Source organism: Oculina patagonica, chromosome 3 (genome assembly GCF_052425735.1).
Source record: "Oculina patagonica isolate OP01 chromosome 3, crgOcupat, whole genome shotgun sequence".
Lineage (NCBI taxonomy): Eukaryota > Metazoa > Cnidaria > Anthozoa > Scleractinia > Oculinidae > Oculina > Oculina patagonica.
The window spans coordinates 13,619,200-13,634,549 of record NC_135760.1 but is presented as its reverse complement, the minus strand read 5'-3'; the positions used below and the strand labels follow the sequence as shown (position 1 = coordinate 13,634,549).

At 38.6% G+C, this 15,350-nt stretch overlaps 1 protein-coding gene and 1 long non-coding RNA gene across 2 annotated transcripts in view; both read left to right on the top strand.

Annotated features, from left to right (window-relative positions):
• Window positions 1-15,350, top strand: part of LOC144646806 (uncharacterized) — a 153,586-nt gene that overhangs the window by 72,093 nt on the left and 66,143 nt on the right. The window lies entirely within an intron of this gene.
• LOC144646741 (uncharacterized) lies at window positions 1,604-14,785 on the top strand. Its single transcript, XM_078506423.1, has 14 exons — window positions 1,604-1,759; window positions 3,961-4,032; window positions 5,005-5,160; window positions 5,696-5,816; window positions 7,023-7,207; window positions 7,868-8,086; window positions 8,438-8,608; window positions 9,194-9,373; window positions 9,943-10,086; window positions 10,622-10,875; window positions 11,398-11,839; window positions 13,205-13,366; window positions 14,152-14,414; window positions 14,598-14,785. The coding sequence occupies exons 1-14, from the start codon at window positions 1,681-1,683 to the stop codon at window positions 14,682-14,684; spliced, it is 2,535 nt and encodes an 844-aa protein (XP_078362549.1). The 5' UTR covers window positions 1,604-1,680; the 3' UTR covers window positions 14,685-14,785.

The window sequence follows — 15,350 nt, the reverse complement described above, 5'->3', positions numbered from 1 at the left end:
TGTAGACTGAACGGCAAAGAAATGTACCGAAATGTATAATACATCCCGGGGGGACCACCATGTGAAATTGAACTGGGATTCTCGTCGTCTAACTTAATCTGACATAAGGATGTTTACAAAACGAAAAGACGACTTCACTACAGGAAAACTGAAATTTTTAATCCCTTACTAAAAGTGACCACACAGCCACTGCGGTTTTACATCACTGGTCACATGACTGGTCACAACTACCATGATTCCCTGCAGGCGTTCACGGAACGGAAAAATGAGTTACATTGTAAAATAAAGAGCTTTTATTTATTTATTATTCAACGTTAGTAGCGTGAAGTTCTTTCTTTCTCAGCTAGCTTTTAACAGGCGGTTTTTACGTAAAACTCCGTGCGATAAATTACTGTAAAGATCACATTTCTTAGACCTCTTTTTATATTTGTTTCTTAAAAATGTACTTTGCCTAGCATACGAAACGTCAAGTTTTTTAACAACGTGCTTTGTTTTATAACAAGTCATGTTCTTTTTTATTTTTAATAAGCTTACCAAATATCAAGAGTTTATTGGTGGTTTTTGTCTTTCGAGTATCTTTTGTTACTACGAGTTTACTTCTTTTTCGTATTTTAATTTATTAGTTAAAAGTGTTATTGCTGATTTTAAACGCCATCGAGAAGTCGGGATGTGGTTAAATCACCTTTAATTAGTTTAAGCTGGTGTCAGTTACCCTTAGAAGAGCTAAGTATCTCAGTTATTTAGTACTTATCAGGATTCCTGTTGTATTTTTTAAGAGATATTTAATCAGAAAAATCAATCAGGTTCATTTGGGGTTTATTTTCTCACCTGATCGTATTTTCCTTAATATTTTTGGTTAAAATCTCGACGGGGCAAGTACCTCGTATTGCCTCTTACTAGTTACGGCCACGTTCGTGGACATATACCCCGCATCTATTCATTATAACAATCCCTTAAGTATGTATGATTAGCTTCTTTATTCAGTTCCGTGGTTTATGCTATGTTTAAACGTACCTAATCCTTCTGTATTACCTTTTTATCAACCAAAATAGAACTCTTGACGAAACAGCTAAAACGGTTTTATTTTTGATGTACTATCAACAGTTACAAGTCAGTTCGTGAGAAACAAGCACTTGTGTTGTAAAATACGCAAGTAGGTGTCATTCCTGTTATTTGCACATTTCGACACTGTAGTTTTCTTAAGAAAATATTTTAACACGCAACTGCACGTCCGTTTAGCTTGATATGAAATTTGAAGTTTAACGTGGCCAGTTTTTATAAAGATCATCACTTTTTTTCAATTAACGCCTTTTGTCACTCATATAGAAATATTAGAATGTGTGTGGTTTACATATCAAGCCCGCATTGTCATGATAAATTTTCATTATTTGCAAACCTTAATATTATCTCAGTCACCAACGGCTAGTAAGTTGATTACGTAGATAAGAAAATATATACTTTTGCATTTGATCTAATTTGTTTCTTTTGTGTGTTTTAGGACATTTTCAAACAAAGATTCAAATGTCAAAAAGACGTTTGCAATATTGTTTCAATAAACATGTGAAATGGCATCTGTTTTAGTTGCTAGTATTGATATATATGTAGCACCCGTTATGTTTGAGGCGTTCATTTTTAGAGTGAGATAGAGTGCTCGAGAGTTTGATCGAGTTTTCCGGGGCGATGCTAGCGTTGTTGGTCATTCTTGCTTTATTCCAAGTCCCACCAGGACACGGAGGCCCTATTCTCAGCAATTCACCAGGTAATTATGTATTTAAATCTGTGTTGACTTTTAGGATCTTTATTGAAAATTTCCCTGTACGATGATTTTTGTTAAACTCCCGAGCGAATATAACAAAAGGTATCCGTTGATTGGTGAATTTTGTATTATAAAATGTTCCTGATTTATAAAAAGTGAAGCCAGCAAGTGTTTAGCCGATAGGCCTGCTGTTGCAAAGTACTGTTTCCAGTTTATACTTCATAGATATTGTGTCAATTGAATCGCAGTGACGGACATGTTTGACCTTTTCCTTTAATTGGGATCTATAGCTGTGTAAATTTTTTTTATTTTGATATATATCGTGAATCGCGGACCTTTAGGAAAATTCTCAAGAAAATCTTGCATTGCACTCCATCTTTGTAAAAACCGTTTGTTATCGTGAGATGGTTGATGCTGAGGAAAACCAAAATTTTAAGAACATATTGATAAGAACGTACCTAAGGCAGAAATCTCTTTGACAATTTGCTGTAAAAATAACGTATACATGTATAGAATAAATTAACCTTCATTGAATCTGTAAATGAGGTAAAAACGAATGAAAACTTGTAAATGATAAGAGATAATCAGAGATTCGCTCAGTAGGATATACATAGGGTATATTCTAGGTTCAAATGAACTGTTATGTATCTTTTTAAACCTAATGTTCTTAAAAGAACTACCGTAGAATTCCGGTTATGAGCTCTTCCTCTGTGGGGTTTTTTAGCGGCTAGTTATATACAGCTCGGCTTCAGTCAAATCGAGAACTCAAACAATCAACTTAAACCTGCATATATAATCACTTCAGATAGAAAGTCATAGATAGCACTTAACTGAACAAAGGAAAAAATGCAAACAATTTTCTCGCCCCTTTTCATACAAACAGTATATCAGTGAGAAGACTCACTCTGCTTTAGAAGGGTCCGATAATATGTAAACAAGGACTTTGTGTATCGTTGACTGATCTGATATCTACTTATCTGGAAACTTCCTTCCGATACTTTATACCGAAAATATCGCAAAGTAAAGCTTACAATTACAGTTCTAACTCAGCTGTTCTTATAAATTTGGACGTCTTTAAAATATTTACACGTGATATCTGGATCCAGAGGTGTTCAAGACGGGGAGGGGAAGAGAGGGGAGGATGAAATGAAGACTATTATTTTCTTGCTTGTAAAGGAGCGAGGCGCACAAACATTTCGGTCGTTCTGGCCTTCTATTCAGTTTTTCACAAAAAGGGGAAGCTTGGTCCGTTCCCTAGTTCCCCCCTTCACTGTTAACAAAACTGTTATTTTACTTTTTAAAGAGAAGTAGTACCGCTATCACTTTCATCTCAGTACAAGTTCATTCGACTTCTCGTAATTTTTATTGTCGCTTTTATCCAAAATTCTTATTTAATTTTACCTGTTATTCTATTCTTTTAGAAATTTTAAGAAATTTGAAGTATTTTTTAATTATTTAATATGTTGTCACTAAAAAGCCCTTTTTCAGGGAGTTGTATTGTATTGCATTGTATTGTATTTCTTGATTAACGCTACGATAACACGTTCCTAGTAAGCCATACGTCATCTCTCTCACTACTTATCTAACAAGTAACTTTGTTTAAATGTTGTTTAAACAAGTCAACCGCCAAAATCCTACTGAATTCATCAAAACTTTGTAACCATGGTAACCGAGTATTTTCGGACACTGAAAATACAGACGGCAGACTGATCCTGACGGCTAAAGCGGTCAAAAATAAACAAAATGGATAAAACAACTAAAATTTATTGAAAAAACTTTGCTTTATATTCGGTTTGCAATACAAACCTTCCTCACGGGTTGGGCGGGAAAAAAATGTGAGAAAAGTAAAAGGATCGTTAAAAATATTTAAAAAAAAAATAAAATACTCAACAACGATTGGTTCTGTTTATGCCAAGGGAATGTAATGTTTTGGCTTTGTTAATTAAATCTCGGAGCTTCACGAGCCCGACACTTACCTCTTGTTTGTTTCCTTTTGACAAGAAAAACTAAATCTTTTTTCTTCTTAATTAATTTAATGCACATTTCAAAGTGTAATGTCAGTATTTTTTGTACAAAAATAATGGAATTTGTTAATGACCTCTCGCGATTGGTTATTAAAACAATTATAGGAAAAATCCTAGATAAATAAACCTCAAATGTATCTAAAGCAATTTTTAATGTCGATTGTTGTAAATTTCACACAGCCGAGAACAGGCCTCAGCTGGACGATGATCCTGATATGACAGCTACAGAGATTATCGACAAGGTCAACCAAGGTTTGTTGCGTTCAGCTGTATTTAAGCCATAATCACTGACTCCCTTCCACGCTGATGAATCGTGCAAACGAATAAGTATTCCTGCACTATTAAGGGCCTGTTTATATGGATGAGAGTTGTCCCTGGTAGGAGGGTTACCCTCCGTACTGAGCCATCCCGGGCGAGGGAGCTTTTCATACGTTTCTTTATAAATAGCTGCGAACTGTTTATATGAGAAATTGCAAGGTTGGCTCGGGGGACAGGGTGACCCTGGGTGGAGGATCACTCTCTTTGAAGGTAGGGTGACCCTGGGGAGCGAGCCAACTATTTTTCATATAAACAGTTTGGTTATTTTTGCGTCGCCTACCAGGGGCAAGTTGACACATACAGAGCATACGCAAATGCTGCAATCGGCCAAAACAACATCGAAGTCGGCGGTAAATTTGTCCAAAATAGTCTTCGTCGATGCTTCAGCGTTCCTGATTTTAGAAAAGAACGCCATAATAGCTTTTTTTTTAAAATAACTCTCGCCAGTCTTTTGAACCGACAGGGTCAAGTTTTGGCTCGGTCAATAAGATAGCGCGGGGGGGGGGGGGGGGAAATAACTATTCTACCAGGGACAACTCTACTCTATATAAACAGGCCCTAACTCTACTTTCTCCTCCAAAGTATAATCAAAGTGTTCACAGTTTTCGTATTCTTCCCACTGTAAATAAACGCCCTTACACCTGGCCAGATGGGACTGATTCCCATCATCAATCAATACTAGCATCATGATCCACCACAGTGCACCCAGTTAATCAACCACAGTGAGTCCAATGCGCACTCGGCATACGGCTTTGAGTTGTTCAAGTGAAGAGTTTTGTTAAAGCCACTCTGATCTCTTACTCAGCTTAGAATGCTGTTCCACATTGTCGCCACACCATTCTTCATTTGACGTTCAGTTGTTCTCGTTATGATATAACAGATATATTTTATCGTTTTGTTTCAAAGAGGTGGATGTCGAACCCAGGCTATATGAGGGTGATATAGAGCGGCCTTCTAATCCAGACGAATCGAATGAACTTCGGGAAAAGAGAAATGCTCAGCGGTTGAGGCAATATATCTGGAAAACAAAGATTGTTCCCTACGAAGTCTCGGACATACTTGGTAAGATTTCATTTTCAATTTACTCAGTTGTAAAACATTTCAAAAGTGGAGTCTTCAGCTTTTGTTCATTCGCAGGGTTTGGCTCTAAACTATGGAATAATCTTTACCCCTAATATACATAGTTTTTCAAAAGAAACTGAAGCTTTTAAAAAATTCAGATTAAAGAGAAAATGTCTGTTTGTTCGGAAGTCAGCACAAAGTGAGTTTGTAGACATCTCTTGTAAAATCGAAGTGAAAGCACTCTGTTGTCACAACTCTGAAGATGATAGCTTATAACTTAAAATTATATAATCACTCTTTTGTTTTGATTATATTTTGTCTTTTTTCATAATGAGCTCAATCTTAGCTTGTAAGTTTTAATTTGTTCTCAAACCCTTTTAAATTAGTTTAATAATCCTAGTTGAAAGTACCAGATAAATCAAGTTGCTAAAAGACCTGTTAATTAAGCGATTTTCGTCTGTTAGCCGAAGAAACCGGCCCCATATAAGAGGACATGACTATATACCAGTAATTCCAGTAATACTATTTTTTACAGTTCAAGATGGATATCTGCCAACGATCCAAGCGGCAATTGAGCAGTTTACACAGCATACATGCATCCGATGGAAACCTCGCCAAAACGAGGCCCGATGGGTAACGTTTGTGAAAAAATCAGGGTGAGGAGAACTTTGGTCAAAATGATTCACTTTGTGTTGTGTTCTATTGTCTGCTCATATTTGAACATATCAGTGCAAATCAAAAGCACTGTGATTGATATATTCAAGCGGAATTTCTTTATTGAACCTCAAAAACGATATAAGATATCTATCCTACAATAATAGTCTGATAATGTAGACAAGTCACAGCCTGCCGCGCACAGTTCGTCGCGCCAAATAGTAACGACCAAACTAGCTAGCAATACTGGGCAGCTGAGGCGCAGTTCATAAAACGAGATTAAACGATATTTCTCCGACTCTAGAAACGATCCTCTGATTAAAACTATGCATATGAATCCCAACACTGGTCTGGATGGAAATGCTTGCACAATAATCAGATACACGAATGACTGTAAAAATACCCATTAAAAGAAAAGTCCCCCAACACATTTGTCGTGATTCTAGAAATGATCCTCTGTCATATGAATCCCGGCATTGGTCTGGGTGGAAAAACTTTCACAAGAATCAGAAACACGATTCAAAAACTCATTCATAATTCGTAACTGTAAAAATACCCATAAAAAATAAAAGTACCTCAACAATTTTGTCGCGTATTAAACAAAAAATGAAAAATCAGACCTAGCCTGTTGGAAGCCCCCCCCCATGTAACTTCCAGAATATATTAGCAATCACAATGAAACTTATAGGATGTACTGTATGTCCGAACATCTTTCTTTTGGTATAAGTCACGTGGGATGGTGACGTCACATCACGTGACAATTACATCATGATGTCAAAACAGCCGCCATCTTGGATCCGCCATCTTGGATTTCGAAATTTTTCCAAAATGCCAGAAAACCACCCAAAATTACTGCAAAGTACTCAAAATCAATAAAAATGTGCTTTAAAACCGTAAAAATAATTCCATTAAAGTTAATTTTGATTAATAGAAACACGCAAAATTACAAATTTAGGAAAGCATGCCTATCAAAAAGCCGTTGCCATGGTGATGTCAAGTTCCTGACACATCATCCAACCCTACCAAATTATTGCCAGATTAATTTTAGGAAAACTCAAAAAGTTTGGCAGCGTTTGGTTGAATCTTAAATAAAGTTATAAGAGTTCAAAGTCAGCGCGGGCCTCAAAAGCCCCCGCCCCCGGTCTGAATAGGGTTAAAAGTGTAAACATCGTGTTTGATTTATTCGGTTACTTCGTTTCTTATTGTAGATGTTACTCTTCTGTGGGTGTAAAATACTGGACGACTGGGTCCCAGGACATCTCTCTAGGACGCGGCTGTAATCATCAAGGCGTTATTATGCATGAGATGATGCATGCGCTGGGATTCTGGCACGAGCAGTCACGCTTTGACCGTGATCAGTACGTGGAGATCTTGTGGGAGAACATTCAGCCTGGTAACGACTATTACATTTCTGGCTCACTCTTTATCTCGGATGCTTTTGTACTTCTTAATTTTTTAAAAAAAAAGAAAAGAAAAAAAAAGAGGGTGTTCAGCCTGAATAATATCTCCTTTTTTACAACAAATGCCAAAGAACAACAAATGCCAAAGAACTCATTCACATCAACAGCAAATGTTCGAAGCTATTTATCTCCCATTTGTTTTATATATATTTTTTTAACTTGAACTTTAAATAAGGAAAATTCGTTCAGTGTAAGAGTGGATTCCACGCCTGGGCTCCTGTCCACGCTCAATTTTACTTGACATTGCCCCCGGACATTGCCTTGAAAGATCGATCTGTCGCATTCAAAGTATATATCGGTTTGAGTGGTATCTATTCAGTATTCACTCGTCAGGAAACAGACATACTGACAAATGCGAACCGTATCTATACATAAGGCCTCGGTCTTATGGAGTAACACAATGCAAGATGCAAACTGTTGACGGCATACTGAACATATTATAACTGTTGTGTACGACCACAAAAAGTATATTTTGAAGATTTCAAGACGTGATGTAATCACGAATACTCGTGGATGGGTTCTTGCTCAGCTCATTGATTATGTTTATATATTACATTTATTGCGGTAAATAAACCAATTTTGTCTTTTTTCAGGCAAAGAACACAATTTCAACAAATACAATCTTAATCAAATTGACTACTTAAATGAAGTCTACGACACGGAGAGCATTATGCATTATGGGAAACACAGCTTTTCCACTGGAAACGAGCCGACCATACGAGCCATTGGTGATCCAAGCAAACCACTTGGTCAGCGGAATGGATTCAGCAAAACAGACATTGCTCAGATGAATGCGTTATACGACTGCTCTGGTAAGAAGTACGCAACCTCGTTCCCAAGCTTTTCCCTTGGTGATTTGGAAGGGAAAATTACCAAGGGAAAGGACCTGGGAACGAGGTTAAGAATACGTTCCTTTCCAATTTCTTTCGAATAATACTTTAGTGCAAGAATTATTTGAGAAGTAGAAACAAAGCTAGATGACGGTATTGATACTGAAACATTCTTGCCTATTATCTTCATTACAAGCTCAGAACTTTAAAATAAAAATAAAGCAACCATTTTTGTTCAAGGAACACGGGATTTTTAGCATCGACGTTCTAGGAGCGCTTTCCATTTGCTGTAGAAAAATCAATGAGTAAATAATGACTCAAGCTCTTTTCCAGGCCCTAGCGGTGGTTGGAGCTCATGGACAGTCTTTGGTCCTTGCGACAGTCCGCAGTGCAAACACAGACGTCAGCGGTTTTGTGCATCACATGACCTGAACAACTGCCCCGGAGCAGACAACTACGGAATAGAAACACAGACTGAAGATTGCAGTAAAGAAAAGTGTTATGGTAAATTGCTTGACTATTCACCTCCAAGCAACTCGCGCGCGAAAACTGTAATCGTTGACAGAAATGAATAAGTTAAAAGTAATCCTTTGAGGATTCGTCGCTCGGTAAATTTCCACCACTAGTCACCTCCGCTTCGGTGAATAGTTGTTCATAATATCTTAGTACAGTGTTTGTTGTGTTCATACTAGAGATTTTTAATATGTCTGCAGGAATTTTAATTAAGTAAGCACTGTTTATAACGCCTGGTTATGCGTCTCGTAGCGTGTCGAGAAGTTATACACGATGTCTGATGCATAATTAGCCGACGCCGTTAGCATAGTTAGCCAAAATGAAGCGTCTCTAGTATAAAATGGGTCAATTTTACAGTTCATTGTCTGGTAGGTATTCGGTGACCGAGTAAAATATCCACTACTTTTCATCTGCACGTAAAATAATAGTCGATGATGTAATTACTATTTGATTTATTTATTAGCTTATATTGCAAAGGATATCCCATGTTTGAGTAGCCAATCAGCGCGCGCCAACAACGCTATCCACTGTTATAGTTTGTATTATTCGCATATAACACTTTGTAACACCTTTCAGCACCAGTAGATGGACACTGGAGCAGGTGGTCAAGTTGGTCTTCCTGCAGTGTGACATGTGGCATGGGAAAACACACCAGAACGAGGCAATGTAATGCACCTGCTCCTAAGAATGGTGGGAAGGATTGTGTTGGAGGCGACAACCAAGTCGGAAATTGTGAGATGCGCCGTTGTGGACTGGGTAAGAAACTGTAATCAGACTTTTTCCTCCAGAGAGCAACGATAACGAGCCAAGAGACAAAAAAATTTAAGAGATATTAAGATTAAATCCTTCAATTTCTCTAAATAGGCCATGTTCGAGTTTCTTTTACCCATGTTTCAAAACGAGTCCTGGTCTACAAAAACTTTCACATTAAAATTAATTTATCTCGAATTTCACTTTCATACAATTTTTAAAAACACATTTACACCAGGAACCTCCTTTTGAAAACGAAACAAGAACTCGAAAATGGTACAATAATACATTGTTTCTGGTTGAATGTTTATGGGAAGGGGGTACTTTTCAATTTCATAATCGAGTATACAAAGGGGCGCATGATCCAGGATTGTTAAAGAACATCGTACTTTTATCAAGTTCAAAAGCAATCGCGCGCCAAGGAAACAAGAGCCAAACTAAATGGCTTAACACTTTTGTTATGCAGTTGTCGCTCTTCTAAAGAGGCGTTTTCTCTTACAGACATTTTTGAAATGCGTTGATTCAAAATACTGATGCAATGTCTGTAAAACGTGTTTTCCATTTGCTCCTTTTAGGCCCTCATGATTGCGAGTTTGAAGCCGATGGAATGTGTCACTGGACTATATGTCATCTAAACTCGTATCCAAGGTGGTACCGTCAAACAGGAGCGACTCCAAGCTCGGGGACTGGGCCTCAGAATGACCACACTTCCGGTTCAGGTGCACATGCGCATTATATTTAGTCATCTCATCGCCTTCTTTTTGTCAGCTAAATTACTAATAGCCTGCAAAAATAATCACTTTTCGTTTATTTTGCTCTTTTGTATCACCTTGAGGTTGTTACATCTTGAAATTACTAAGGTGTGTCGAGCCTTCTGATTGGTTTACATGTGTGCCTAATCAGACTAATCAAATTTCACATCAATAAATATAGTTTTTTTAAAGTCTGTAGACTAAGCTCTTCCTTGTGACTGTTCAAATAAAAGCTATTGAGCATTGCTTCGATTGTAGTTTCTTTGCTTTTTTACATTTTGCATAACGCAATTGAGGGGTCAATTCAATAAAACATTTACAAGTGTAGCTATTGTCTTAGAGGTTTACAACAATAGCTACACTTGTAAATGTTTTATTGAATTGACCCAAGGATTTCTTACAATTTCAAAAGGGTTAACATGTTAATGACAGTGATATGTTGACTTTATCTCCGTTATTGTTAACGAAAACATTTTTTTCTTGTGCTTTCCTTTTGTCTTAGGGAACTACTTATATTTCGAAGCGTCGTCGCCCGCCGCCCCAGGAAAAACTACCTGCTTTTTCAGTCAGGAATTTTCAGGCGGATCTTGTCAACGTATGACTTTCTGGTATCACATGCTCGGTAGTGGGATAGGGAAACTTTCGGTCCAAATAAAGAATAACGATGGCACTGGAATCGTTTGGGAAAAGTCTGGTGAACAGGGAGAGAAATGGCTTGAAGCGAGTGTTGAAATAAAGAGTAATTCACCGTACAAGGTAAACCGAATTGTTTTTAACATATTAGTCATATTAGGTCATATTAATACAGGGAATAATCCGGGGGAATAATAAAGATAAGACGTGCAACTGCAGCAAACCCACACGACACTTTTTACTTGACTTTTTGGAACATCGCCTTGAGCTTTGTGTCAACATAGCAAACCTTCCAGTGTTATCGGATATCATCAGTAAACTGACTCACAACTGTTAAGGCCTGGCAAAACGAGGAAACATGTTTCGAGAAACACCCGTAGCGCGCGCATGTTTTTCCAATGTTTACCAGTTTTGCCAAACGGGAAGCATTGTTTCCATTTTGTTTTTAAGGAGCAAAATTTGCTTCTGCTACACGGCAGAAACATTTCGTGTTTCCAGCATATTACTGGAAATATGTTTCCTCTTTTCCCCGGGCCTTTTCACATACAGGTCATCATGTTATCGGGAGTGTTCGGTATTCAACAGGGGTTTGACTTGGTGTAATGCTCTCTCATAACTAACAATCATTCTTTTTCCGGCTTCCAGGTGTATTTTGAGGGTCAACGCGGTGGGGACTACAGAGGCGACATTGCTATAGACGATATATCATTCAAGGAGTGTACGACTCCATCAACGCTTCCCCCTTCAACACTTCCCCCATCAACGTTGCCCCCATCAACACTTCCCCCATCAACGTTGCCCCCATCGACACTTCCCCCATCGACACTGCCCCCGTCAACGCTTCCCCCATCAACGTTGCCCCCATCGACACTTCCCCCATCGACACTGCCCCCGTCAACGCTTCCCCCATCAACGTTGCCCCCATCGACACTTCCCCCATCGACACTGCCCCCGTCAACGCTTCCCCCATCAACGTTGCCCCCATCGACACTTCCCCCATCGACACTGCCCCCGTCAACGCTTCCCCCTTCAACATTGCCTCCGACGACGTTGGCACCAACAACATTGCCTCCAACACAGCCTACAGGTAATAAAGCCATTTTTAATCGATAACGTCATCTCTTAATGTCATAGGGCGAGTGGACGGGATCTTCAGTCTGTTGCGCGCGATCGACCGATAAAAAGTAGGAACGTTACATGAACAAATAAACGGCATGCAGTGCATGCAGTAGCGATGACGTTTCACAAAGGGTCTAACTTAATTGAGGGCGTGATAAAGACTGTTATCTAATTGCAGTGTACATTTTTTAAACCTAAGAAGCAATGTTGGTGATTGTCTAAATAGCATAGTTAGGATATGATGGAATTCAAATAAATACAGAATTAACAGTAGTTATAAATTCATAGGCCAAGGATGTAGATTTGCTCAATTGAACAACAGTAGATTGCGTTATATTGTAGTGTGTGACTTCCGATAAACGACATACGCGGGAGCTAGCTTTTAAGCTGCGAGAAAAGTCAAATGGTCTCTTGCCCACCGCGGCCCTTATTATTATAAGAGTTAGAAATTTCTGTCTACTCATTGTAATAGATCCCATCATATGCAATTAGTCTCTTTCGTTTATACATTGTAGTGTTCCATTCTAACTGCAAGGGAGTATTTTGCTTTTGCGTTCTACGCGGCGATTTCTTGTTATCAAGTTAAACTTGATTTCTGTTCGACCGAAACAGACAAAACGCGAGCGGACATAAAGATCGGGTCGGTCGTGCGATGACAATTAGCGATTTCCTGACGTCATCGCTTAAAAACAAACAACACGACCCCACAAGCGATGTAGCTTTTTATCCATCGTGTATAAATAAAGGTTTTGTTGTTGTTGTTGTAGAGTACAAAGCAAAATACTCCCGGGCAGTTAGAAAAGAATAAAACAAAATATAAACGAAAGAGACAAATATATTTGATGAGTTTTATTAGATTTAGCAAACGGAAATCTTTATTTCTTTTAAAACAAAAGGCCATTTTAAAAAAATTTCAAATCAGCGTTTGACCTTGTATCGTATATTGAATATCGGATGTCACGCTACACGATAACTCAACTTTTGTTGAAAAAACATTCACCGCAGAAGTTGTCAGCTACTTTTATTTACGATAATTTTTTGACAAATTTCTTGGTGAAAATTTTAAGACCCTCTTTTGAAACGTCATCGCTTCTGCGTACATTGCGCGCGTGACATTTATTTCATATAAACACGGCTGTATTGTAACAGTATGTAATTGAACAACGTTACTGAGAAAATTAAAAACTCAATGATAGGATGCGATTACAGGTTTATATTATGCATTCATACCAGAGTTTCTAAGCCCATTTATAATTATTTAGACGATTTAATTAAACAGTAAATTGTGTTGCAGCAGTACGTATTGTCAAGTGTCGTTTTGCTCTTGTCTTAGTTCTAGATTCCTGTAACTTTGATAGTGGAACGTTATGTGACTGGACTAACAGTCCAAATAACCCGGAAGTGGATGGAAAGAGCTATGACTGGCAGCTTCACCAAGGCGCTACTCCAAGCCAGAACACAGGCCCATCTGGTGATCACTCAGCTAACGGCCAAGGTAAAGGGGGAGGACCTGGACCCCAATGCCTATTGTTAATGACTGTTATCATCGTCATCGTATCGTATCTTGTCATTATACTGTTTTTTTTTTAGAAATAATCTTAGGAATAATCTTTATGATGTAACAAGGAGAATTGCTACTCCTCTCGCAAGAGATGATTATCGACGAATATTCAGCGTTTAGCATAGGCGGCAGAGCGGCGGGGGGGGGGGGGGGGGGGGGCAGGGGGACTGTAGCCTCCCTAAACGAAAATTTGAAAAATATAGACGGCAAACTGATCCTGACGGCTAAAGCGGTCAAAAATAAACAAAGTGGATAAAAAGAAAAAAACTAGAATATATAGAAAAAACTTTGTGGGGGAGCTCAGCCCCTCCCCCCCACCACGTTTTAGTGCCGAAAAATATCGCAAGCGCAGCGTAAGATTGGTTCCTCAAGATAACCCGTCTCGTGAGTGAGGCAGTGAGCTCAAATATCTTCGAAACGTCCTTGGAAAATGACGGGAAACTTCGTTTATCTTCGGAAAAGTTCGAAAAATGGTCGGAAACGTTAAGTATGGCCTTCAAACGAAAGTAGGAAAATATTCGAAAATCTTCGGTCTAGAAGCTGCTCAAAAACAAACAAACGTAAAAAAGGTGCTCCAAATATGAAAGCCTGCCGAGTATTTTTGGGACAGTACAAGTCTTAGCCCTCCCCACGTTCCAAAACGCTCCGCCGCCTCTGTTTAGTCAAGTAATTTTAACACCTTGAACTAGACTGACAAACACATTTGATCTTAACAACAGGAGGTTACATTTACTTGGACAGCTCTTCCTCACATCCCAATGGCTCCAAAGGGGCGCTGATCAGTAAAGAGTTCCCAGGCGGTTCTCCCATGTGTGTTCAATTCTGGTATCACATGTTCGGAAAAAGAGGGATGGGAAAATTTCGCGTGTTCGTAGAAAAACGGGGACGCAGATGGGAACAGTTCAAGAAGTCTGGAAACAGAGGAGACAAGTGGCAGTACAAACAGATCAATTTACGTAATAAAAACAAACGATCGTTCAGGGTAAGACTTTTTTGTGCTAAGTAAACTTAAAGTGGAACTTAAAAGTTTTATGAACCAAATATAACACTGTCTCAGTAATTTGATGCTATTGTTGTTCTCTTAGTATGTGGCTTTCAATATGACGAACTCAAAACACTTTTAACTAAAAACATGTAACGATTTGTTTTCTTAATATCCTGGCAGATTGTATTTGAGGGTGAACGAGGAAAGACTGGGCGAAGCGACATTGTAGTGGATGACATCAAAATCGTCAGTGGACTTTGCATGTAATGCCGGGAATTCTAGCCAGTATCACGTGACACAGTAGCCAGCATCGTGCGACATATAAAGTGCTGTGAAACGTTAACAAATAAAGGAAGCTTTTAAATTCACGGAGTGGTTTTAATGACGATATATTGGGTCATTTGTTTCGACGTCCCGTCACAAAAAAAATTTATCTGATCAGAAAACTAGACATTCCCTGTAAATAAATGAAAATTAAAAAAAACTAGTGAACAGGGTTTGCTAGCGACACTTAAAGGAAACGGGAAGGAGGTAACAGGCTCTCACGGCAGAAAACAGAGAGACTTCTTCTGGAACACGGCAACATCTTTTTTGTTGAGTAAACCCCAATACTCACAGCTATCACACGCCTTTCAGGGACCCCCAGCGGATCATTAGGTAGAATATCTGTTCGGAAGGCCTATTTTCTTTAGTGAAACTTCACCTCGAACTTTGTAAAAGAGGAACTTTCAGGGGGACTAGCTCAATTCCTCTTTTTACAGATAAAAGTTCACTTCTGGACTTGTCTGGTGGTAACGACTTTAATCACTTTGACTTAACTCATCAAGCTTCACTACATCAAGTAGTAACAACTGGCAAAGAATATCTTGCTCGTGTTTCTTTTATAATGGCAGGGTTGGGACCATCAATCAAAATGTCAAAATAACACCAGCT

Excerpts from the sequence above, each read along its gene's own strand:
- LOC144646741 (XM_078506423.1), top strand. The coding sequence starts at position 1,681 with ATGCTAGCGTTGTTGGTCATTCTTGCTTTATTCCAAGTCCCACCAGGA. Across the intron at positions 9,374-9,942 it reads GATGCGCCGTTGTGGACTGG|GCCCTCATGATTGCGAGTTT; the intron begins GTAAGAAACTGT and ends TGCTCCTTTTAG. Across the intron at positions 10,876-11,397 it reads AGAGTAATTCACCGTACAAG|GTGTATTTTGAGGGTCAACG; the intron begins GTAAACCGAATT and ends TCCGGCTTCCAG.